Source organism: Carcharhinus amblyrhynchos, chromosome 12 (genome assembly GCF_965287045.1).
Source record: "Carcharhinus amblyrhynchos chromosome 12, sCarAmb.v2.hapA, whole genome shotgun sequence".
Lineage (NCBI taxonomy): Eukaryota > Metazoa > Chordata > Chondrichthyes > Carcharhiniformes > Carcharhinidae > Carcharhinus > Carcharhinus amblyrhynchos.
The window spans coordinates 49,111,946-49,138,984 of record NC_137335.1 but is presented as its reverse complement, the minus strand read 5'-3'; the positions used below and the strand labels follow the sequence as shown (position 1 = coordinate 49,138,984).

At 40.2% G+C, this 27,039-nt stretch overlaps 1 protein-coding gene and 1 pseudogene across 1 annotated transcript in view; both read right to left on the bottom strand.

The window, feature by feature from the left end:
- ppp2r5a (protein phosphatase 2, regulatory subunit B', alpha isoform) overlaps nt 1-26,459 on the bottom strand; it is a 151,505-nt gene extending 125,046 nt beyond the window's left edge. The window contains exon 1 of the mRNA XM_080200492.1: nt 25,702-26,459. Within this exon, the coding sequence (XP_080056618.1) occupies nt 25,702-25,861 (160 nt within the window). The 5' untranslated portion in view covers nt 25,862-26,459. The remainder of the gene's footprint in view (nt 1-25,701) is intronic.
- Nucleotides 1,197-18,558, bottom strand: LOC145350675 (intracellular hyaluronan-binding protein 4.S-like; annotated as a pseudogene).
- Nucleotides 26,460-27,039: the final 580 nt, after the last annotated feature.

The window sequence follows — 27,039 nt, the reverse complement described above, 5'->3', positions numbered from 1 at the left end:
TGTTTATTTTTAGGTGGGAGCTCAAAAAATATAACATTGTAGAGAAACACTGGAGGACTAGGATTAAAATGCAGACTGCTGGCTATTTTAAAGACTTTGAGAAGATGCTCCCACTAGATATTCCGGTTCACAAACTAAATGTTGAGAAGCGGCAGCTGTTAACTCAGTTGGCTGAATGGCTGGTTAGGGAGGCACAGTGGTATAGTGATTAGTACTGCAGCCTCTCAGCACCACGGGCCCAGATTCAATTTCCTGCTTGGGTCACTGTGTGGCGTTTGCATGTCCTCCCTGTGGTCTGTGTGGGTTTCCTCCAGGAACTCCGGTTTCCTCCCACAGTCTGAAAGACATGCCGGTTAGGTGAATTGGTCCAAACAGGTGCTGGAGCATGGCGACTTGGGGAATTTCACAGAAACTTCATTGCATTGTTAATGTAAGCCTTACTTGTGACTACCATATAAACTTTACTTTAAACTTTGATGCAGAGCAACACCATCAGTGTGGGTTCAATTCCCAAACTAGCTGAGGTTATTGATGAAGACCCACTTTCTCAACCTTGACCCTTGCCTGTAGAGTGGCGATCCTCAGGTTAAATTACCACTAGTCAACTCACCCTCTCAAAAGTGAGAGCAGCCTACGGTTATCTGGGACTATGGCAACTTTACCTTTTACCTAAATGTTGAAATAACAGTGTATGATACTGCTTGGCTTTGGTCGTAATATAAAATTTAATTGGAAAATGTCTTGATGACCTTGATTAGCAAAGATAAGAATGAAACTGAAGTTGAAACAGGGTGGCTGATCTTGTTATCATGGATGAAAATGTAAATTATAAGTTGAACATCTACAGTAGATCAAAAATGTAGACTTGCATGTTTATCAGGCTCGAGTTCATACTGAGCATCAAACATATCTTAAACTGCCGGAGAGATAGATATTTGCCAATAGCACACAAGTAAGCACAAAGGGAAGTGCTAAAAGCTCAGTAGTAATGCCATATTCTACCCATCTTTCATCCACATGCATTAAGTGAGGTTTGCTCATACCCAGTAGTGAAAAGTCCAATTTCAGTAATTGTAAACCAACTGCTACTCCTTTATAATCAGTGTTACACAAAAAAATCAAAAAGCCTCTCATTTTGAAGTGCCACAATTTATTTTCTTTAACACCGGTGCCAACTCCTAAACTTCAATACTGCTTCAAGCAAGAGCTGAGAAGTCCTCAGGGTCATCAGGATTGGGAGTACTTATGTGTGTTATCTCTGCAGCTGGCACCTTTGGCCTAGTTTCATTGATCTGCTTGACTCTTCAATGACCTCTAGCACCACGCCGTCATCTCACAGGGCATGTAATAGAGTCGAAGTTAATGCCCAATTTAGAGTGACGTCATTTGTTGATTTTCTAAAATAATGGTGACCCTCAGCAAATTCTTCCTTCTATTTATCCCCTTCATATTTAGACTTATGGCTCACAGCTGCCTTTGACAAAACACTGGAATCTGATTTGTGAACGTTGAATTCCTTCTCAGAGCAAGTATGTTCATAAAACGCCTTCCATTCATCCAGAGTCATTTTGTGTGGAGCATCATCAATTGTTGCTTCATGTTCCCCTTAATTCAATTTGTTTGCTGCATTGCCTTCAGCCACTTCTTGGAGTTCTTCCATTTCCATCACCTCGTCAGTTGCAGTTGTCTCAGTCTCTGCATTGACATTTCCACTATGCCTTTCAAACTCTTGGTTTCCTCTTTGATCAAACCCATTAACGCTCCTGGGAAATCTACCTCGACCATGCTCTCTTCCACCTCTATGCCCTTACATCAACGTCTGGTCCATCCTTCTCAACTAGTGCTTCTATTGAAAAGTCAGGAGCTTAAGTTTCATCAGGGCGCCATTCTTGGAATACAACTTTCTGCTCTGGTTTTTCCATTTTTCTCTCAATATCCTGATTTTCATTTTGTTCTCGCACTTATGCGCTTCTTGCCCCTTAGTACCCAAGATGTGTAGGTTGGGGGAATTGGCAGATAAACACTTGGGGTTACGGGGAACAGGTCTGGGTGGGTTTCCCCTTAGTGTCGAGGGATTATGTGGAGCTACAAGGATAGGGCCTAGGTGAGACTGTTGTCAGTGCAGACTCGATGGGCCAAACGGCTTCCTTCCACACTGTGGGGATTATATATGACAATAAACTATTCAAATGAAAAACAGATTATTAAATCTCAATTTAATTAATAATCTCTATAAATTAAAAACCGTTAGAAATTAATATACTTGGGTTCACAACAAAAATTTGCTCCAAGTCTAATAGCTTCTAACTATAATAAAAATCTAACCAATATTTTATGTACCATGAAACCTTGTGCCATTTATTCTCCCCTGCTCTGCGTCCTACCACAGGCTTTCTTCCCTTTTGTTCTTCTGCTCTTCCTGCCAATAGGATTTCCATTTATCTCTTCTATCTTGTTCACTTTCATTGTTTTCTATTTTCCTTCTAGAATTCGGTCAGGCATCTACAATAACCGACTCCCATTCTTCATCCCCCAGCCAAGGACAATTTTCTGACCAGGTTTGACTGTAAAGGCTTTTTATTTTAAACATGAAAAAAGTTATCAAAAATGCATTTTGATTTTGGGGTGCCCTCTTCCTCACTTCCCTGCCATGGCATTCTGCTGCTGCTTTCAAGCTGGAGAGCTTCCTAGTGGCTCTTCAGGTTTGAGAGCCCACTCACCATAATTGGATAGCTAGCTATCCTTCTGGCAATCAATTGGCAAATTTGGGGAAAATCCAGATCAGTTCCATAGACAGAGCAAGGGTTTCTGATCCCATTTGAGCTGAAGTCCTGAAGTGTGCAGGAAAATCCGATCCAAGACATGTTTTCTGCAATGTTATTAGTGATTTTCTTCAGCAAGTTACTCCTTTTTCAAAGCCAGGGAGAGAATCTCCACAGATAAGTTAATATTTGCAGAGGATCACTCAAAGTTTGAAAATCACTGGACCAAGATGTAATTAATCCATACTGTCAATATCACTATGAAGCATTACAACCATTAATAATATGGTACAGTTCACTATACAGGAACAGTGTGTCTAAAACAAGTCAATTTTCTTTCATTTTCCAAGATTCTTTACTCATTTTGCCCTTCTCAATTAACATTACTTTTAATACAAAATATGATGTTCTCCCCCAGTTAAATTACTACTTATTTATGTTAAATATTAAAAACTTTCCATATGCTGTTGAAATTTAACCTGGTGAAAAGGGTAAAAATGAGAAAATTCTAAATGACAAGGTTAGCATTGCTGCCTCATAGCACCAGAGACCTGTGTTCAATTCCTGCCTCAGATCACTGTAGAATTTGCATGTTCTCCCCGTGTCTACAAAATCAGAAGGAGCTTAAACAGACACTTAGGAGGGCTAAAAGGGGCCATGAAATGTCCTAGGCGGGCAGGATTAAAGAGACTCTCAAGACTTTTTAAGGCGTATATAAGGAGGACGAGGGTAGCGAGGGATGGGTGGGGCCACTCAGCAAAGTGGAGGGAATTTGCGTATGAAGCCAGATGAGGTGGGCGAGGTCCTAACAAGTACTTTGCATCAGTATTCACATCGGAGAAGGATGTGATGGATACTGAGGGCAGAAAGGAGGATGTTGACATTCTAGGGCATGTTGAGATAAAAAGGGAAGTGATACTGGAAGATTTGAAAAACATTAAGACAAGTCCCCAGAGCCAGATAGGGTCTATTCCAGAATATTGAGAGGGGCGAGGGAAGAAATTACTGAGACCTTGGTCAAAATCTTGTATTGTCTTTAGCCAACGGTGAGATGCCAAAAGATCAGAGAGTTTCTAATATTGTTCCTCTGTTCAAGGGTAGAAGAGACAATCCAGGAAATTACAGGCCTTTGAGGCTTACATCAGTGGTGGGGAAATTATTGGAGCACGTTCTTAGGAACAGGATGGACTCTCATCTCGAAAAGAATAGGCTGATTAGCAACTGGCAGGATGGCTGTGTGAAGTAGAATTCATGTCTCACAAACTTGATTGAATTCTTCGAGGAAGTGACAAAAAAAGTTAACCAGGGCAGGGTAGTGGATGTTGTATACATGGACTTTAGCAAAGCCTTCAATAAGGTTCCTTGTGGCAGGCTGATATAGAAGGTGAAGTCATATAGGATCCTAGATGAGCTGTTAAGATGGATACAAAACTGGCTTGGGCATAGAAAGCAGGGAGTAAGTGTGGAAGGGTACTTTCCTAACTGGAGGTCTGTGATAAGTAGTGTTCCACAAGGATCAGTGCTGGGGCCTCTTGCTTGATATTTGGAAGAAAACATAGGTGGTCTGATTAATAAATTTGCAGATGATGCAAAAAATTGGGGGAGGAACGGATAGTGAGGAGATTGTCAGAGGATACAGCAGGATATGAATCAGCTGGAGATCTGGGCCAAAGGATGGTCGATGGAATTTAACCCGGATAAATGTGAGGTGATGCAATCTGGAAGGTCTACTGCAGAAGGAAAGTATACAGTAAATGGTAGAGCCATTAGAAATATTAGTATACAAAGGGATCTAGGTGTACAGATTCACAGTTCCCTGAAAATGGCAACTCAGATGGACAAGGTGGTCAAGAAGGCATATGGCATGCAGGCCTTCATCAATCGGGGCTGAGAGTATAGAAATTGGAAAATCAATCTGTATAAGACTTTGATTAGGCATCTTTTGGAGCACTGTGTACAATTCTGGTCACCACACCACTGGAAAGATGTTGATGCATTAGAAAGGGTGCAGAAGAGATTTACCAGTATGTTGCCTGGTTTGGATGAAAAGGACTATGAAGAAAGGTTGAATAAAGGTTTTCAGTGGAACATCAGAGGATGAGGGGGAACCTGAGAGATTTACAAGATTATGACAGGCTTGGATAGAGTGGACAGTCGGAATCTTTTTCCCAGGGTCAAGGGGGCATAGGTTGAAAGTGGGGGGTGGGGGTGGGGAGCGTTTAAAAGAGATGCAAGCGGCAAGTTTTTACACAGAGGGCAGTGAATGCCTGGAACACTGCTGGAGGAGATGGTGGAAGCAGATCCTAGAATAACGTTTAAGAAGCATTTGGATAGATACACGCTTAGACAGGGAATAGAGGGATATGGACCAGGTAGAAGCAAGAAAATATTAGATTGGACAGACATCTTTGTCGACACAGGCTTGGTGGGCCGAAAGGCCTGTTCCTGTGCTGCACTGTTCTTTGTCTGTGTGGCTTTTCTTTCTATGTTCCAGTTTCCTCCCAAGTCCAAAGTTGTGCAGGTTAGGTTGATGAGCCACGTTAAATTACCACTTAGTGCCAGGGGATTAGCAGGGTAAATACATGGGGTTACAGGGATAGGGCCTGAGCAGGACCATTGATGGTACAGACGAGATGGGCCAAATGGCCATCTTCTGCACTGTAGGGATTCTATTATTTTATCACTCACTCCTGTCAAAAAAAACTGACACATAATTCATGTATCATAGCATAATAGGATAAAAGGAATCAAGTTTAACATCTGATGTGAATGTTGACCAATTGCCTCTGATGCTCAAGAGGAATTGAGGTCAAGCACCCAACAAAATTAAATACAAATTCTGTAAAAGCAAACATATTCTGATACAGACACTTGCTTAAAAGACTGAAATGCTTTCATCTTCAGAACATATATTTCATCTTATTTTATTTATACCCAATTGGAAAGTGACAAGATCAAGGGTTACCTATACAAAGACAATATTACTAAACAAGACAGCTTTAAAAACAAGCAACAAAAAAATGCATCTGAGCAATGAAGCTTTGCTGTTCCGTCAGCATACAGTGCAGATGCCATATCACATTAGTGTTTCACTGTTACTTGAAAGCATTTTCCAGTAATGGATCAGTTGTCTGCAGATGCCCAGTTTGAAACTATAGTCGACACTTCACAATTCACAAATTATTTCAAATACAAGCACTTTGCATATATGCAACAATTAATCACCCCAAAGTCCAATCATTGTAATCATCAAGCTATACCTTCATAGCCGTCTCCATTTGTCTTCAAAATGGAGATAAGCAGGGAGCCATTAAATACCTCTTCTACCAATACATCAAACCGAGATTCAATATCCCAAATGACAATGAACCTATTTTCTCGTTTTTAACACCTGATGGATCACAAGTTTTTGTGTTGAGAATAAACTTTGATTGCTAAAGTTTCTATGAGCTGGATTAAACACTGTGGCAAAATGCCATCAGGGCAGAGTATGACATCAAAATCACCATGGTTACTGTAACATAGCAACAACACATCAGTTCGAAACCAGCTACTGCTTGAGAGCAAAAACAAATATTAATCAGATAGGCAACTGAGTGGGTCGACTGAGATTAAATGTCTGCAACATCATAAGGTCTGTCCAATACTCTGCTGGTTTCAGGCTTCTATCTATTGTCCCACTGGATTCCTGGACTGGGCAGGGTTTCACACTTCCTCCAGCTACCAAGTTGGATCCTAAATTGTTTGCCTTGATCAATCTATGTTTCTTTCAATCACTCTTGGAAGCAACTCCATTCCGACACTGTTCACCTGTGTTTCAACAGACTGCAAGTTTCTCTATTGGACCTACACTTGGTTTCTTGGATATCATGTTTTTTTAGATTACTCTCTGTACCTTCATTAGTCCAGAATGAACATTCGTTCCTCAAATATTTCTCTAGATCAATCTCTTCTACATCACTGACCCATCATCCCCTTCTTAAACAGCTTCTAGATTAGACTCAGGAGCTCCATCAGCTTTGCTATCAACCTCTCCAGGTCCATTCTTTTGTCAGCTTCTAGTGGATCACCATCATTACTGAGCTGTACCTTCTACCACACTGCAAATCTATGAGCCAGGTTTTGTTCAGGATCAGTGCTCTGATATTGCACTAGTTACCTTCCCGCATCAACACCATCCCAATATGTCTTTCTTGTTATACCCATACGTACGCAATTTAAAGTTTCTATCTTAGCCTATTCGCTGCCATTTTATTTAACAGCAATTTTTATACTACGTTACAGTCATCATCCAGTTATGTTTCTCCCAGACAGGCTTTGTTATTGCAGAATATAAGAGTGCAGAGTGTGACAAGGCCCAAATACAAAAAGATACAAGTGCTAATTTGGCGCAGGTGGGAATTTACTGCAGAGGAGGAAAGAGGTGCTGCTTTTTATATCTTTCTTTCCAGCCTCCAGAAGATGTTGAGTGTTCAAGGCTTTAATTAGGTGAACAAGTTGGTGATTGCTTAGTGTGGTTTTAAGATTTTATCACTAGTTTAAACTAGTACCAGGGAGATGCAAGTATTGCATTAAATATATAGGTTAGTTAACGACTTGTTATAACTACGGACAACAGTTAATTAATATTTCAAAATTTGAAACCAATTAGTTAAATTAAACAAAGATAACACAGCAAGCAATGTGCTGCAGCTGTAGCACTTGATCATCAATGTGGTCCACAGCAGCCAACGTTGCATTAATTGTCAGCAGCTCAGGGAACTTCATCTCTAAGCCTGATATGCTAGAGGCCAAGCATCAAAGAAGGGGGAAGTTATCTGAATACTGTTCCAGGAGGTAGTCACACCTCTTAAGCAAGGTACTCCATATTTGGTCCACAATCAGGGATAGGAGATGTATCTACGAGTGAAAGAGCTACGGAAATCCAGAAGGTAGCCCCACCCTTACAACTGTCCAACAGCTGCACGTTTTTGCACTCTATGGACACGAGAGGAGGGATAGCAGAGAAGATGAGCAATCAATCATGCACCTTGATACAGGCAGCCACTAAAGTGGGTGGATTTAAAAGGAATGTTGGAGTAGGGGACAGAATAGTTACGGGGATAGATACAGTTCTCTGCAGCTGAGGTTGAGACCCAATGTCAGTGTTGCCTGGTACCAGAGTTAAGGACATTTCTTCACGGCTGGAGGGGAACTTGGAAAGGAAGGGAAGGATCCAGTCAGTGTGGCCTACATGGATACCAACAGCATAGATAGGAAGAAGAGATTCTGCTGATGGAATATGCGCAACTAAAAATTAAACAGCACAACCATAAAGATAACAATCTCTGGATTACTACTGAGCCACGAACAAATTAGCATTGGCTACACAAAATTAGGGAGTTGAAAATCTAACTCAAAAGATTGATGTCATAGAAATGGGTTTCAATCCATGGAGCAATGCCATCAGTACTGTACCATTAGGATGGCCTTCACCTGAACCACGCTGGGACAGATTCCTGGCAAACTGCATAACTAAGGCAGTAGAAAGGGCTTTAAACAAAATAGTACAGGTGGATTCATACGAGCGATTGCAAAATGACTTCGGCTGGGACCCGAGTATTCAAAGGTATCTGAGGTTTTGGAAAGACAAGAGAAGGAGAGAGATAGCTCGGTTCAGCAGTGATGATGAATTACCTTGCTTGCCTTCAGTGACTGATGTACAAAGGTTCCTTTGTACATCAATATTTTCCAATTTAACATTTAACACAATTCTGTCATTTCGTTTCTCTGTCTGAAATGGATAATTTCACATTTGTCCACAGAATATTGCATCTGCCATGTATTTTCTCACTTAATCATCTAAGCATTGTTGATTCTGTGGCAAAAAGTCAACGGTCCTGCATACCGGGGCCCTTGACCTGATAAACAATAATGTATGAGCTTCTACTCCGGCTAAATAAATTATATTAATTTACTTGGTTACCTATTTTAGTTTGGCAAACCCATTCAGATTAAGAATTGTCTCTAGACAATGGTGAACATTTGCCTTTGGAGTAATATTTTATAAACCAAAATGTAAAACATGTCCTTCCCAACGTACAGAAAACAAATCAATAGATAGCGACTGGCAGATATTTGCAAGATTCTCAGTCAGTATCCAAAGATACTAAAAGTTGCAAGATAAAAAATAAAGCAAATTTCCCAATCTATCACAATTACCTTCTACAGCAATTCTGCGCTATCAACCAGAAAAATGAAATTCCCTCTCTTATAGTAGAAGTACTGATACCATATGGTCTGCAACTTTCAAGAATGCAGTTCATTACCTTCTTCAGGGCAATTAGGGATGGGCAATAAATGCTCATCTTGCCAGTGACACATGAAAAGGCAATGATTCCAATTACATGAACAACGCTAATCTTTTACTCAACACAGAATTTTGCGTATGAGTTACGTCATTATGCAAGTATCTTGTCTTCCATTATAATGAATATCTAGCTCATGGTTCATGTTAATCTTTTACAGGTAACGTTTAGTTCTCAGAAATTTGTTGTGAAGGTATGGTAATTAAAATAACAGACTTTATTGATTGCCTGACTATCTAAAGAAGAAATAGCAGTTCAGTTAGCTTTGTTCCTTAGGGCCAGAATAGAAAAGAAGGAACCATAAAATAGCAAATGGGCTTACTTAGCTGGACAACTGGAGATAGATATCTACACTACTTGGAAAGAAGTGCAGGCCACTGGTTTGAGTCATATACAGCATCAAGGAAGATGGTCGTGGTTGTTGGAGACCAAACATCTCAAGACATCATTGCAGGAGCTATCTCAGGTAGTGACCGAATATCTTCAACTGTTTTATCAGTGTCCTCCCTCCTGAGTAAGATCAGAAGCAGGGATGTTTGCTGGTGAGTTTACAATGGTCACAGATCCTTAAATAGATACTGAATTGGTTAATGTCCAATGCAACAAAGTCTGGATAATATTCAGGCTTGGGCTGATAAATGACAAATGCCAGACCTTGACCAAATCCACTGAGAGAATATCTAACAATTCCCTTCAACATCCAGCTGGCTTTACCATCACTGAATCCACCATGCAAGTTTTGAAAAAAAAACCAAACAGGATTCTTGTTTTATAATGGATCCGTAGAGCAAAGGAAGGAAATTAAGCGCAACCTTTATAAATCACTGATTAGACCTCAACTAGTGTCCAATTCTGGGCACCAAAATGAGGGAAGGACACCAGGGCTTTGGAACGTATGCATGAAAATTTAATAGAATGGTAACAGGAATGAGGAGCTTCAGTCTCCAGATCAGGATCTGGGATGACTCTCCTTTGAGCAGAAAAGGGTAAATTTAAGAGAGGTGTTCAAAATTATGGGCAGTTTTGATACAATATATAGGGAGAAAGAGAGAAATCAGGAACTGATAAATAGGCTGGATCTCCTTCTTAAAAAGAGAGGACTGAGACATGACACAACAGAGCACATTAAAATTATGTAAGGTTTTGATGAGACAGAGTGTTTCCACTTATGAGAAAAACCCAGTAACCAGGAAATCAAAAAGGGAATGCAAAAGCAATGTCTTCACTCAATGGGTAATAAGAATATGAAACAAACAGTACAAATGCATTTGAGGAGGAAACCTCTCAATTTGAGGGAGAAGAAAATAGAGATTTATGCTGATAATCAGATGAGGAAAGATGGGAGGAGGTTTAAGTGGAGCATAAACACTGACCTGCGCCTTATGGGCTCTTTCCTTAAGGTTTATTCTATATAATTCTATGAAAAAACTGTATCCACTGACAGGCGGGTCTTAACCAGTCATTTCAAATAGCTGGTTTAAAAAACCAAAGGGAAGTTGGGGAGAATTTCTTTATTGAGCAAGGTAATATCTAATTCTCATCTTCATTTTCAAATCCCTATTCCTGTAGTCTCCAGCCCTATAAGTTTTTGAGAGCTTTCTGCTCCTTCAATTTTTGTCTTTCCAATTTTCCTCAGGTACCCAGTCCACAAGCTCTGGTATTTCATCACTGAATTTCACCACCTCTATCACTCTGTCTCCTGCAAGAAGCTCCACAAAACCTACCTCTCTGATCAAGGATTTGGTTATCTGTCCCTGTAGCTCCTACGGGGATCAGTATCAAAAATTATTTGGCATGGAAGTTGTTGCTAATATGGTAAGCATTGCCTGAAAGGGTGATGGAAACAGATACAACTGTAATGTTCAAAAAGGAGTTGGATTTAAAAGAAAAAAAAACAACAAAGCTATGAGACAAAATCAGGTGATCGGTAATAATTGGTAATTCTTTCAGACAGCTACAACAGGCATGATGGGCCACACTACATATTTCACTTGGAATGGTATATGGAAAGGGAAGGCCATAAAGCCAGGTTAAAAAAAAAGTGGGAATGAAATGTTAATGTCAATGCACAGGTAGAGCTGACTACTGTCAATTGTTGGTGTTGATCATAAGAACATAAGAAATAGGAGCAGGAGTAGGCCATCTAGCCCTTCGAGCCTGCCCCGCCATTCAATAAGATCATGGCTGATCTGTCGTGGCTCAGTTCCACATTCCCGCCCTCTCCCCATAACCCTTAATCCCCTCTCTTATCAAAAACCCATCAACCCGCGTCTTAAAAATATTTAGCGAGGTAGCCTCCACCACTTCAACGGGCAGAGAATTCCAGAGATTCACCACCCTTTGAGTGAAGAAGTTCTTCCTCAACTCCGTTCTAAACCGCCCCCCCTTTATCTTGAGGCTGTGCTCCCTAGTCCTATTATCCTTTCTGAGAGGAAAGAGTCTCTCCACCTCTATCCTATCCATCCCATTCATGATCAGAAAAACGTATCTTTTGCAGAACTCAGTAACAAACAATCTAACTACTATGTCAATGAAAGACAAATTTTGTGAACTAAATACTTGCACCAACAGGGTCCTAGATCTAGGAAGAGCCCCAAGACTGAATTATTTCAATTTTTAAAAAATGATTCGCTGACAGTTGAGTGCTAAATTTAGTTCCAGTTCACATATCAAATAAAACTATTATGTCACATTAATCTTTTCTAATGCAACCTGTTTCTTTATTATTTATTGAAGTCCAGATAACTTTAGAACCTTACTCTGAATCTAATTAAATCATTGCCATCTCTATTCTGCCAGATGGTTTCAAACAGGATTCACGGACATGCAGAGGATATTTTTTCACAAATATTTTATTGCTCAAATTTAAAATTCCTGTGACAAAGAGTATGCACCAGACAACTTGGCCACTTAAACATTTGATTATGATTTAACCCGAGGGTTCCACATATGTACTAACTGCCTCATTAGATAACAGGTTTCAGTTTAAAAGAAAAATTTGAACCTAGATAATTCTATATACTAACAATAAATTGAATGATAAACAGGCCATTAATCATGTGCAAAGTCTTCTGGTTTCAACCAGAAGCTTGCTTTGCAAGCTTCTAAATTTTATCTTATAACATACTTTCTGCAAATCTGATCAGAATTTGCCTACGTAATAGCCCTTGAGAAAATGCAGTAAAGTCACAGCTCAAAATTATTAATGTCTGACAGACAGCTGTGAACCTGTCTCCTCACCTTCTCTTCTCCCTTCCTCAACAGCAGCTAGTTTCAAAATGAGTTTTTCAACAGTGCTATATCAGTGTAATACTTTTATGTAGAAAACCTAAACTCCAAACAAGTTCTATTCGCACATTAATCATGGAACATCTTGTTTCCTTACATGATGTACCTTCATTTCACCTGCTCAGTTACGAAAATCAATAAAACAAACAACCTACTGGCATTAAAAATTAAGCTTTTACTGTCCAGATCACTTCTCACTGAAATGCCATTAAAATCCCGGGTCTCTTTAAAAATACTTTAAATCCAAAGTGCATCAACACAACAATTACATAATTTACAAAACTCCCAGTTTTTAAAATAATCAATAAGATCCACAGCTTTTTTCACATACTCGATCTATTGCGGCAAACCAGACCTGAATATGTCATTCAGCTTCAATTTAACACTCTAAAGGGTTGAGGTGCCAGACGTGGCTTCAGACATACAAAATTAAATGGTCATTGTGACAATAACAAAGCTATCTATTGTACTCAAATTGACCAATAGCAGCCCCAACCTTTCCGAGTTATATGCTAGTAAAGACTAGCAAAACTGTGACAAATGAAATTGTGCTTCATAACCCTACAAAGTTGTGATGTAAACAAATTTAAAACTGCATAACTGCAATCGATATTCAAGTACAGGAAGAAACAAATGGGCTTAGAACAGTTAAACTGGCATGATTATTTTATTTTGTCTATAATTTTCTTGCCCTTTTTAAAACATCCATACCTATACGTGTCACAGGAGGGACTGCACAATGAAATGAGATAGATTGAAATTTATCAAATTGACTGGCAGATTGTAGACAACGCATGCACTGGAATTTGGTTGGCAGCCAGTTACCACTGGAATGCCACAAGACTGGCTGCTGACTTACTACTGTTGATTATAATTTTCAGAAATGATTTACAAGGAATTGTTCCAGTCTTCAAATTTGCTGGGAATTCCAAATTGGGAGCAATGGCAACTAGCAACAACACTGATTAAAAAGGATATTGGCAAACTTTATCAGTGCACAGAAATGGTGGATGCAAGGTTTAATATAAGGTTATGAATTATGGCAGATGGTTAATGTAGATTATATGCTAATTGGAAATATACATGATATCAGAGCAGAAATCTTGGGCATCTTAGTGAACAACACATTAAAGCCATTTCACAACTGGAAAATTTCATCAACTTTTGGTTCCAACTTCCAATCCCTCACCTCCACACAATCCATCTTCAATTCTGCCTTCCTTTATTTACATTTCCAGGGATTCAGTCTCCACTATCAAGTCTTTTATACTTCCACGTGCCTCTAACCTAATCTCTCAGCTTCCACCCCTCATCTGTCCAGACAATGTCATTTTTCATCACAGTGATTCCAAAATTAATTTGGCTCAGGTTCATCTCCCCATCACTGACAAGATTCTCAAACATATCTGATCCATTTCCCACACGTCTGCCTCTTCTCTGGAAAACCATGATAGCATTCCATTTCAAGCATTATTTGAAATTTAAACAAGGCACATTGACTCTGATTGGTTATGGCGCTGCCCTGTGATATGAACCAGCGAACAGCTTCCACTTATTTTCATTAGCTGAAACAGACACTAAGTATACATGTTTTTTCTTTCTGCAAAGAACAGACCTCAATCAGCACACACAAATGCACCATACTGCAAGTATGACTGACAGTCTTAAATTGGCTGTCAGCGTAATTTTGAGAACACTAAGCATTACTTAGCAAATGTTGCGCAATCTCAGAATGTTTGAATTTCAAAATGATTGGCAGTTAACTGTCAGGCACTATCAACTGGTGCATTCTTCATGACAACATTTCTGCCAAGAGTCCACTTGTCAACCAATTAGCACTCGCTTCTTATAGTGTAAAATTGATATTTACTCTGACATTGGTATTCTTGTGATTACCCTAATGAGTTCAACACAAAAAGCTTTGAAAACATGTATTTTTCCTGCAATCCTAAACTAATATTAATTGTCAGAGGTTGCAGTTTCTTTGTGGATTCTGCTATACAATGCAAGTTTAAAATAAAATGGATTTAATTTATATTACCTGAATATGGAGTGATGGTCCTCCAAACCATAGATGGGCTTTATGAAGTGGAGTGCTTCTGAACAGGCATAGAACGTAACGTGTAAGAGGTATTGGCTAGTTTGGTATCAGCCAAGCTTAAGTTTTTCCCTAATGACGGAAAAGTCATCTCTTCTTCCCATTCCTCGCACATAAACATTGCAACAAACTCCTCTCCTGATTTTCCCTCCATTGTAATTAGCTCCCCTCCCCTCAGATATATTGTAAACCACCCTTTTCCCCACTCCCCCAACACACTAATCAGTCCCTCTCCCCATTCCCCCTCTCTCACACACTAATCACTTCCTCTCCCTGTTTCTAGCACCCCCCCCCCCCCCCACCACACATATTGTTATCAGTCCTTCTCCCCTTTTCCACCCCCAAAAGATTTTAATTAGCTCTTCTGGTTCCCACCCCCTCATCTTCTAAACAGCCTTTCACTGTTTAACCACCCCCCCCAAACAAACATGGTATTCAACCCCTCTATCCACCCCCACCCCACACACCTAAGCCCCAGTCAGTATGCAGCCATTTTTAAACAGTACTGAAAAGATAAAAAGACCCCAATACCAAGAGACAAGTAGGGCAAGTGCATAGTGCAGGAAAAGCTTTCATGGAGAGGGAGCTCACAACTCCATTCACTCCTTCTGCCACCTTAGAAGGGGTAGCACCCAATAGGTTGGAAGCTGCTTATTTATGTTTGGCTACCTAGCCAAAAGTCGCATGAAATCTAGCACAACTGCGTGCAGATTTAAATGGTAGCCAGCATTTATTTTAAAACAGAAACCCTAGAACAAAATAATTTAATAAAACACCTATTTCCCCCTTTGATTCATAATATCATGATATAATTACTAAGTTTAAGTATAATTACTAAGATAGTCAACAGATAAGTTGCTTCTGATCTCAACACACCATTGTGAATATTCTGTAATAATATTAAGAACATAAGAAATAGGAGCAGGAGTAGGCCATCTAGCCCTTCGAGCCTGCCCTGCCATTCAATAAGATCATGGCTGATCTGTCGTGGTTCAGTTCCACTTTCCCGCCCTCTCCCCATAACCCTTAATCCCCTCTCTTATCAAGAACCCATCAACCCGCGTCTTAAAAATATTTAGCGAGGCAGCCTCCACCACTTCAACGGGCAGAGAATTCCAGAGATTCACCACCCTTTGAGTGAAGAAGTTCCTCCTCAACTCCGTTCTAAACCGCCCCCCCTTTATCTTGAGGTTGTGCCCCCTAGTCCTGTCTTTTTTGAGCGGGAAGAGTCTCTCCACCTCTATCTTATCCATCCCATTCATCATCTTATACGTCTCAATGAGATCTCCCCTCATTCTTCTAAACTCTAACGAGTACAAGCCTAGTTTATTCAGCCTCTCCTCATAGCTCAACCCCCTCAACTCCGGTATCAGCCTAGTAAACCTCCTCTGCACTCCCTCCAAGGCCAAAATATCTTTGCGCAGGTGCGGCGCCCAAAACTGCACACAGTACTCCAGCTATTCTTGAATATTAAAAAAATTCTAGTTTTTGAGAAAATTGTATCTATTAACTGCTATGATGCATTAATTCAGGCAGAAAATGAAATAAAGTGATGGTAATTATTTTTGACCTTTTATGGCCACTAAGCTTACTTAGTTGAATGTATTTTGCATGCTGTCTTCAATAAAACCAGTACTGCACCAAAGAATGCAAGGGGTAGTTATCACAAGGTGAGCAATTTGTTAGTGTAGTATTTGCGTTATCTAAACGTTACATCTCCTAATGTCATTGTAAATTGTTCTGACAGTTCCTCAGGCAGATTAGCCTCAATTTTAAACTATCTTTTTTCCACATATATAAGTAGTTTCTCTGTGATAAGTTCCACCGTCAATTCGTTTAATACAGCACCTGAACTAAGTTACATATTAATCAAGCAACGGCATGAAGAACAAATTCCAATAGTTATTGGATTTCTTTTGCACCTTCACAGTTCAAAATCTAAAACATCTGTAAACATTAGATCACAATTCATACAACATAAACAACAAGTTATTTTGGTCTCTTCCCTCACCATTCACAGGTTTTCCTTATGAACAGTTCAAAAAAAGTATGCGTAACGCTAAGAAAAATTGGTCACTCTCATTAGACTTGTAAAATATCTGAATGCTATATTACATCAATGCAAAAATAAACAAGTGCGCTGCAAAGAGCCGACCAGCTAATCAGAACGTCGTTGGAAACTGCAGACACCGAAGAACTTCATTTAAAAAAATTACTGTATGCACACTTCGATCCATCAGAAGGCTGTAAGCCCCACTTGAACAAAATGTAAAATTGACAAAATTGAGGTGCTATGGACGTTTCCCAGCATTTTAACTTGTATTGCATCATAAAGGCAGTCTCCATAAATAGATGCAAGTTGTCTCCAAATCAAAAGTTGCAACTTTATGCATACTACAAGCTATTAATCATTTAATAACTATTTACATTGGCAACCAGTCTGCTTGTCCATCACATCACGGTAAAACTAATAGTCAGATTTAGATTCTAAGATAATATAAAGAAGCTGCAAAGCACAGCAAGTTACTGACAATGAATTGAAACAGCATTCTGCCAATCACAGATCTATTCAAATCATATCTGTTTTCTGCATTTTCAAAAAAACAAATTCAATGTCTTGCTGATTTACTAAAATTGTTCTACACAGCAGCTGGTTGAGATCAGTCCTTCTCTGCAAGAATCTACACCCCTGGCTAGCATATAAATATAACTTCAAAGGGAACTGTCCAACCTCTGTTTATATGGATTACTCAAGAATTGGAAGCAAACCAATTTCTGTATTTACCATCCCACACAGGGGAAGTCTCTCATCCACTATCAGATATGTTACTTGGTTCTATGGGTATTAAAAATTAAAATCAGTAAATCTGTAAAGCAGTCCTTATGCCCTTCAATTTCACTTTGAAAACAATTTGATCTTCCCTTGCATCAGTTTTTCATTTCCTTTCTCACAATCAAAGGCCAACAAAGGACACTGTAGGGTTCATTTCTGATGTGAAAGCTTTTGATCAAAGACACGTGCTCTAACTTATTTACAGTATTCTAGAAAACTACTGAAGGCTTTGAGATTTTATTGCTTTAAAAGAAACACAATGAGTTACATTTTATAAACCAGCAAGAATTTTTTATTTATTTTACTCATGCTTTCATTAATCTCACCTCTTAATGATGTGATTCATAGGTTTCGGTTTGAATATTAAAATTACCAGCATAGTGTTTTCGGTCAGGCATCTTATGGAGTCAAATACTCCTCAGGCCAACTCAATCACCATAAATGTTGGCCACAATAACGACAGAACTGGCAGGATTTCTGAGGGGCGACGTCAGAGAATCATAGGATAGCCATTCAGCCTGTTGAATCTTCACCGACTCACAATTCAGTGAAACTCATTCCCATGCTTTCCCAATAACCCTGCACATTGAATCTACCACCGCCATCCTTGCGAACATTCCAAATCCTAATCACTCACCACATTAAAAAATGTCTTTTCCTATCACCTTTGGCTGTTTCACTCACCACCTTAAATCAGTACCCTCTGGTCCTTGACCTCTTTGCCAAAGAAAGGTTCTTCTCTATCTATTCTGTCTGGGCCCATCTACACAATTTGTCTTTAACAAATCAGCGCTACCTTTTCTTAATTAATCCACCTCATCCAAATTAATTTTGCCAGGAATTTTCTTTTTTCAAGTTTTCCCACCACCAAGATTAAATTGACTAGCTTGTTGTTACTGAGCTTTATCCTTACACCCCCTTTTTGAACAAGGGTGTAATAGCTGCAATTCTTCAATGTCCTGGTACCACGCATACGTCCAAGGAGGATTGGAAATTCATGGTCAGTACCTCAACGATTTCCATCAGTACTTACTACAGCATCCTTGGATGCATCCCATTCAGTCCTGGTGTGTTATCCTTTCTAATTGCTGCCAGTCTTTCCAATACCTCCACTTGATCAATTTTTAGCACATTCAATGTGTTAATCACCTCTTCCTTCACCATGACTTTGGCAGCATTTTCACCCTTGGTAAAGACAGATTCAAAGTACTTTTTTAGTACCTCAGCCATGCCTTCTGCCTCCACGCATAGATCCCTTTTTGGTCCCTAATTAGCCATAACACTCCTCTGACCATCGTTTTACTATTTATATGTCAATAGAAGAGATTAGGATTGTCCTTTATGTTAGCTGCCACTCCCTTCCAATACTCCTCCTTTCTCCCACTTATATCCTTATTCACTGCCCCTCTGAACCACCTAGTCAGCTCTGGTTCTCACATATCATCAGCCTGGCCTCTGTCATAGGTATTCTTTTTCTGCTTTATCTTACTGCCCTAACGTTTTCACCACCAAGGTGGGCTTTTCTTGTCCCATCTTTCCCCTCCATGTGAATGCACCTCAACTATACTCTAACCTTCACCTCTTCATAAGCAACCTAGTGTTTGTCTTAAACAGTTTTGCCTGCCAATAAACGACACAGAAAATGGTCCTCTTATTATGTATTTTTACTTAAGGAGCAATCTCATCATCCTCCATAGCTAATCTAGATTTTATGAGACTATGACAACAATTCCTGTTCGCCTCACACTCGATCCATTTCAACCACCTAAATCCCCAGTCCTTATTGGGTCAGAAAGATGTGGAGTTGCCAGCGTTGGACTGGGGTAGGCACAGTAAGTAGTCTCACAATACCAGGTTAAAGTCCAACAGGTTTATTTGGTCGCACAAGCTTTCGGAATGCCGCTCCTTCATCAGGTGAGCACTCATCGGATGAAGGAGTGGCATTCCAAAAACTCATGCTACTAAATAAACCTGTTGGACTTTAACTTGCTTTTCTGAGGCTACTTACTGGGTCAGAAAGAGGCTGATCAAAAAAATCTTTCTAAACACATTTTAAAAGCTCTTCTTATCTGAACGGTACAATATAGCTTTCCCAGTTTCTATTAGGATAATTTAAGTCCTCTATTATCACTATTCTTAGCATTCTTACTCCTCTCTTATTTCATTGTAAATGTGCTCCTCTGTATCTTTGTAAAGACACCTATTGTTTCTTAACTATGCTGCCCTTTGTTGCTCCAGGACATCATCTCCTTCAAACACTATAATATTCTCCCAAATCACTGCTACCAATCCATCTCCTTTATTTTCTTCCCCATCTGTCCTGAACACACTGTACTCAGGAACATCTGACTTGGTCCACCTATTAGAGTTGCATCATGACAAAGGGAGGGGTGGGATGACAGGTACAGGAAGTTTCAGCTCCTCTCCATTGTAAGTTAATATTGGGGCAGCTGCGTGGCAGAACATGTTCTGCTGAAATTCCAGGCCCTTCACCCAACCCAAAACCCCCTGAAAACTTGTATCACTGGACCATCATGCTGTCATCCCAGCCCAAAAAATTACAAGGAATAGGAGTTTATGCTCAATTTCTATATGAGTTCCAGTGCCTACCTTAGCAGTAAAACAAGATTCACTCTGTCTGCTATCCCAGATCATTAAATTTATTCATTCAAGGTCTTGTTCTGCTCATATAATACGAGAGCTGCTCTAAGAAAGCTGATTCTGTGTTCAACACAAAAATAAAAGTAACAAATATCTACATAAATCTAAAGATAGAATCTGCCCACAAAACATTGATAATTTTCTTCAGCATTTATCTGGTGCACAATCCAATAGTGTTCAAAAAATATAGATAGAACAGTCAAGTTCCAAACATAATCACAGATATAATACAGTAGAAATTTCTGCCAAATACATGTTAGAAACTGTCAACTGGGTAGATACAAGTTAAGCGGCTAAGGCAGCGTTTTTTTGGTAAAGGAAACTTTTCATGCTATAAACGTCACCCTGGATTATGAACGGGAGAGGGAAGATGGTGTCTGGGGGTGGGGGAGGGCAAAGCAACGAGTGTTCAGGGCTGGGAGAGGGCCCAAGAATAAGGGAGCATGCAGCATAGTGTGGTGTGGAGACAATGTGCAGTGGGAGGAGTGGGGTGCCAAAGAAGCACACAAGAGCAGGATCTGGGTGAGCTTCAGTGTGAGACAGTCTGGAAAAATGTGGGATGGCAAGAGAGCCTATGACGCAGGGTGGGGAATGGGATGTGAGTTAAGTTCACTGGGTATTGGTTGAGGGCTGTGCAAGCTTCCAATTGTGATTGGTGTTGGGAAAGGGGAGCACACACAATTGGATATGGGGGAGGGAGAATATGCCATGGCTTGAGGAAAGGTAGCACATGCAAAGAGTTTGGTAGACAGGATTGAAATCCATTTTGGCAGGGAGGCAGCGATGTGAGACAGGGCCTGGAGGAACAGACAGAGCAGATGGGGTGAGGAATGAAGGCACGCAAGCAGAAAGGTTTTGAGGCAGCCGCTCTCATCAGGAGTTGGGAAGTCAGCAACCTGGAAGGGGCGGGGGAAAGAATCGTACACACTGCAAGAAGTGGGTAGCTCCCACATGGCAGTGGTTGGGGTGTGCTTAAGAGACATGGGATGGAAGAACAGGTTTGCTGGCACAACAGGGAATGCAGAAATGCATGAGCATAGGCACGGCAGGGGCTAGGAAGCATAGCATTGACATAGCTAGAGATCTAAGAAAGGGGGAGGGCATACTGAGCAGAGGATTGGGTTTGTGTGCATGGTGGTGGGGTAGCATAAGCGAATGAGTTGAGGGGGGAGTTTGTACAACAAGTTTTAGGGAAGGGGCAACATATGCACCACAGATTGCGGGGAACTTTTGCAGCAGGAGTTGGAGGAATGCTAAAATGGAAAGGTGGTCACGTAGTCCCAGTGGGTTGAAATTGGGGAGGCAGGTGTGGGATAATCAGGTTGCATGGGCTGCACGTGGTGGGTTCTGCAAGTCGCAGCAACAGGATCAAGTGCTCACGAGAGGGAAAGCACATGCACTTGCAGTCACTGACCCCTGCAAATGAGCAAGAGCAAGCCAGAGAGGAAACAAACAGAGAAAATATAAATTTTATGAAAATTGAGAGTAGGTAGTAGACGAACTAGATTGATCTTTCAACAATTTCTGGTATATTCACAAAATCAGAAATGCTTTCTGACCTAAAGTGAAGCTAATTTTGAAATGCTTAGTTTATTAGTTTAATCATCAATTTAAAAAGCACAATTAAGCTTTGGATGTTGAAATTAGGCAAACATGAACACGACCCAGCAACTTTAACATACTGATTCCATTTCTTTTAAATAAAATTACTAAATACTACAATATTGCTGCCACATGGTTTTTACACCCACACTGCAAGTATGATATGGAATCTTTTAAGACTTCAACATGTCCCAAAGCACTTCAAAGCTAGCAGTGAAGGAGACTAGAACAAGAATCTGTTACTTCAATTACTTGGCCTAATAATGAGGACTTTAGTAAATGGGAATATTTTCCCCCCAATATTTCCTGACTAATATTCTCCTCCTCCTCTTCAAAAGACCGACTCTTGCACTGCTCCACAAGCCCAACAATACTCAAGTGGCCAGGCCCCATCCATTCATTTCTCACCAAAACTACACAAGGATCACTGGACAGTGTTCAGTCAAATGTGCTTCTTGATTCCAAAGGTAGCAGTCCAAACTCAAATACTACAACAGACGAGAATTATTTAAGCAATTCTCTAATATGAAAGACTACCATTGTGTGAAAAAATATTGATTAACAAAATATCATCACGACATATCACTTCAACATTTCAAAAACAAATAGGGAACAGCAAATCATGAATTACTCGCAAGGTTGCTGCTGAATCAAATCATGCATCAAGCATTGCAGAGCAACGTGAAAAAGGTTTGAAACAACCTTGTGTTTACCTCAGGATTAAAGTTATGTAACACCCTCAGGCTGCTTTACCATATTAAAGTCACTTTCTTAATAACAAGTGCATATGTTGATGATGATTGCTGATAGTAAACATAACATACAATCGGATAATGTTAAAATCTATTAGTCCGTCGAGACATTCAGAAAATAGCTACCCTCAATGCTGAACTTAGATTTGATTGCCAGAAAATTTTGTCTATTATATATTTCATAGCTATTTTTATGCACACACTTACGTAACAGCAGACACTGTACAATTCACCCAAAATTCATTATTTGTTTCATAGTCGAATGAATATGTTTATAATATTTGGTTATCAGAATTATTTGCCTTTTAACATAAAAACAATACATCTACTCATAACACCAATTTAAACTTCAAATTGGAAACAAGGATTGTTTGAAATTATTTACTTTTGACATTATTTGCTTTTGACACAAATATCTCAAGTTGTTTATCAGAGAAGAAACAAAAGCTGAGTAATAATACAAGACCAATAGCGGTGATTAATAATTAGGTTGATAAGATTGGTGTTGAAGAGGCTTCTGAAGATTGGAAGTGAGGTTCAGGAAAAGAATTTGAGGGGACACAGGGGTCGAGGCTGGTAAATGCTGTGCCACACTATGATGGATTTCAAGGGTTGTCTTTGAGGAAAGTAAGTCGAGGTGGAGAAGTGTAGGATCAAAGGACACAGATTGAGAGGCATAGATAGAAAGCCAGTTCAATCAAAATTCAAGAAAATGAATGTAAAGATATGAATTTGGAGATGGTGAAGCCAAAAAAGGGAAACAAATGGATTGTTAGCACAGGATAAGTTTCAGACAGTGAAGTTTTAGACAAGTTGCAATTCATGCAGGATAAAAGGTGGAAAAGAACCTTCCATTCGAGTATTAGATATGATCTTTAAGCATTAAGGGCTTCAAATAGCTTATGTCTCATCATGTACTCTGATTTCCTATTTGAGAGGTTCACACAATATACAGATTGGGTATTGTCATAAACTAAAAAAGGGGGAAAAGAATGCATTCCACCACATTGTTGCTGTAAACAATTTCTGTGCAAATACATTAAAGGAGGAAATGTCATAGGACACATTCAAACACTGAAAAAGTGAGTCAAAAAAAAGATGGATGAAAGCTCACCTATGAGAAATGACTGACATTTGTTTCTGAGAAATGTACGAATTGCTTTCCTTGAAATTAAAACTGGGAGAGGGAAAAATAAACTAATGTCTATTACAACTCAGCTTCAATTGACCACGGGTAATCGTTTTTACTACATTGATACCTCCTATTTATGCAAATACATAAAAATCAGAACTTGTACAAATTTATAAATCAAAATAACATTTTTGAAAATTTCACAACAGTTCTCCATTACCACCCATTGAAGACAAAAAGTCATCGTACATATTTAAGGCTGAGACAGACAGACGTTTGAACAGTAAGGGAATCAAGGGCTATGGAGAAAGAACAGGAAGGTGGATGTGAAGAACACACGATTCTATTGAATGGCAGAGCAGGCTCGAGGGGCCAAACAGCCTGTTCCTGTTCTTTATGGTTTAAGTAATTAACATAATTTAAGTACATCTCCAACCTCAACATTCACAATTACAGCAGCTCTGACACAAATCAGTATTCTCCATTATTGAGAAAAGCAACAAATATTGTTTTTACTTCACAGTAATAAATTTTATACAACTAACTCTGAAACACAATAGCAAGTTTGTACATTGAACTGTATCAACTGCGTAGAAAAATGATGCCATTGTAAAAAGTGTACATGTCAAATTGCTCAATATTAAGAAACAACCTCAACAAAAAATAATGTGCACGTTTGGACAATCTCAAGAAATCTCATCTTAAAATGGAATTCCAGTACCTAAAGCATTTTAAAAAATGTTAAGTTGAAACCTATATTTTAAGACAATTTGATGGCACTGAAGATGGATAAATTAATTTAGTTTCGGACAAGTAAATTCTCTCAGCCACTCAATTTTCAAGGGATAAACACCTTTATCAGAAGCAAATAATTATCATAGGCAGTGGTGGGAGAATCTTATGAAAACATTGAATTTCAATACTTCTCAGATGAGAATCAGGAGTATATTTCCAAACTTCAATATTATTATGGGTTACAAGGGCTGAAGGGATACAGTATCAAGTCCAAGGATCACAATATTTTTCAGAGTGTTCTGAAGTCTCTGAAAGTATTGATTTTTATTGGTGGAATGGAGGGTGGGGGGAAGCAAGAGAATAAATTCTGAACCAAGAAATTTAAAACCAATGGAAGTATAATTTGTGAATGGCAAATAGTTTCCAAACAATAGCACTTCTATCAGTGGACTAACATTTTTAATCTCATTATAGAATAATCTGAATTATATAGGTGTGAGGGAGATACTTTGATGAGCAAGTTGGGGGGAGGGCAGTATCTCCAAATCACAACACACTGATGGGTTGGTACAGCCCAAATGTCTCTAAATGCTACACTTATATTAGTGTGTAAAGGATTAAAATCTGAGTATAAAAGGTGCGTGGTCTGTACATTGTCGGACAGGGACAGATTTTTAAACTTCAGTATCTTGACAGATGAACCAGTGACATCAGAAACTTTGATATTTTGAGGAGAGAAAAGTTGGACTCTGAATTTAAGTGTCCAAAACTAGATGGGTGATGGGGTGGTCTTTGAATCACAGTACTTACTAGGAGAAAAAGAGTACAAAATGTATTTTGATGTGAGGCTATAGGTGATCTCTGAACAACGACATTTTAATGGGTTCTATGATGTGGAAATGCCAGCCTTGGACTGGAGTGGCACAGTACGAAGTCTCACAACACTAGGTCAAAGTCCAACAGATTTATTTGGAATCAGGAGCTTTCAGGGTGCTGCTCCTTCATCAGGTGACTCCTGACAAAGAGCAGTGTTTCAAAAGCGCATGATTCCAAATAAACCGGTTGGGCTTTAACCTGGTGTTGAGAGACTTTTTTGGTGGGCGTGTATGGGGCAATCTTTGAACCTGAATACTTGGGTGACTGTGATCTATGAATCTTAATGTTTCGATGGGGAGAGTCGGGTACTCTCTGAAACTTGATGCTGTGTTGTTTCGCTAGGGGTGGTCTCGACCTCTATTGTCATTCGGTAGGTATAGGTATTCTCTGAAACTCGATATTTTGAAGGGTGAACCAGGATCGTTTCTGAAGATGGATATCTCGATTGGTGGGTTGGGATGCTTTTCTGAGTTGATATTTTAATGGGGCCCCGGTACTTTCTGAACATCCGATATTTTAAATATGCAAATCTTCAAACCTGGGCATTTTAATGCGCCAGTCGGGGTGGATATTTTGACTGAGAGGGAGGTTGGGTTAATGCAAGGACCTCGGTACCTTTGAGGGGTGGGAGAAGCAGGATCTCGACCGGGCTGCTCCGACTCCTGAACTGCGACGATCCCTGCGACCTCTTCTGCCTAGCCGCTTTCCGCACGGATTTCCTGGTGAAACCATCCACTTTTTCCGCCGCTGTCACCACGGCTGCCGCCGCCGACATCTTTTATCAAAATAAAAACTGGCGACCACACGGGCAGGGAAATTAGTGGGGAGGGGAAACAGCGGGCGGCGAACCGTGTATATGTAAATGGAATCCAATAAAAAGGTTTAAAGTAACAGTCGGGGGGTTGGCGGTGGGGAAGGAGTGGGGACTGGTTAAAGGAGTATTTTTTTAAAGTGCAGGCGATAATACGGGAGAAGTTAATGTTGGCGGCGAGGGCCGGAGCTCCAGTCTCCCCCCGCACCCCCAGGCCCTCGCGGCCTGCTCCGCTCCTCTGCACCCCCCCCTCCCCCTGGGAGTGGCAGTCGGCCGTTCCTCACCCCGAGCGGACTAACACGCTGTCAATACCCGCGACCTGTCGCCTTCACTCGCAGTAGCTCTCTGCGTGTCCATCAACGGACAGGGCCGACAACCACCTTCCCCGCAAAACAACAACAAATTTTCGTTCCCACTGTTTTCTTTTCTATCCTCCCAAACAGCCGGAAACCTGCTCGAGGGTCAATGGTGGCTTTTAAAATTTTTTTTTAAAAACACACGTTAAAAAAAGCCAACTATCGCCGCGCGCGCGCGCTCCAAAACACTTAAGCTTCAACCAATCTTGCCGAGCGGAAGTGTGGGGGAAAATGGCCGTGATTGACGTGCGGTTCGACCAATGGGCAATGGGAAAACGACATTCCCTCGAGCGCGTCCGTGCTGTTGTTGTCGTCACCTGGCCAGTCAGGAGAGCTGGAGAGGCCGGGGCGGGGCCCAAGGCAACCGACTTCGGTTGGCGGAGGCCATATTGTTTGGAGATCACGTGATAATTGACGGCCGATGTGATTGGTTGGTCGAGTTGTGGACGCTGGCGCCGTGTTGTTGTAGGTATGTCGAGGGTGTGTGCGCGTGCGCGCTAGAGCGAGCGCCAGGTGGGAGTGTTGTCGTCTTTTTACTTCAAATCATGTATTTGGGCACCGTTCGGTTCGCTGAGGTGTTTTGCCCCCTAGTTTTGATTTTTGTTTCCCCATTGTGGTACGTTATTGAGGTTAATTTCGAAAATGCTGAATTTAACTCTGCACAAGTTTCTTTGTCACTGTACAGGTTGTGGATAATGGTGGCATCTTGTATTTGTGATACTTTATGGGAAAACAGGCTCAAATACATTTTACCTTTTAGAAAATTAACACGGTAAGCTTAACGAG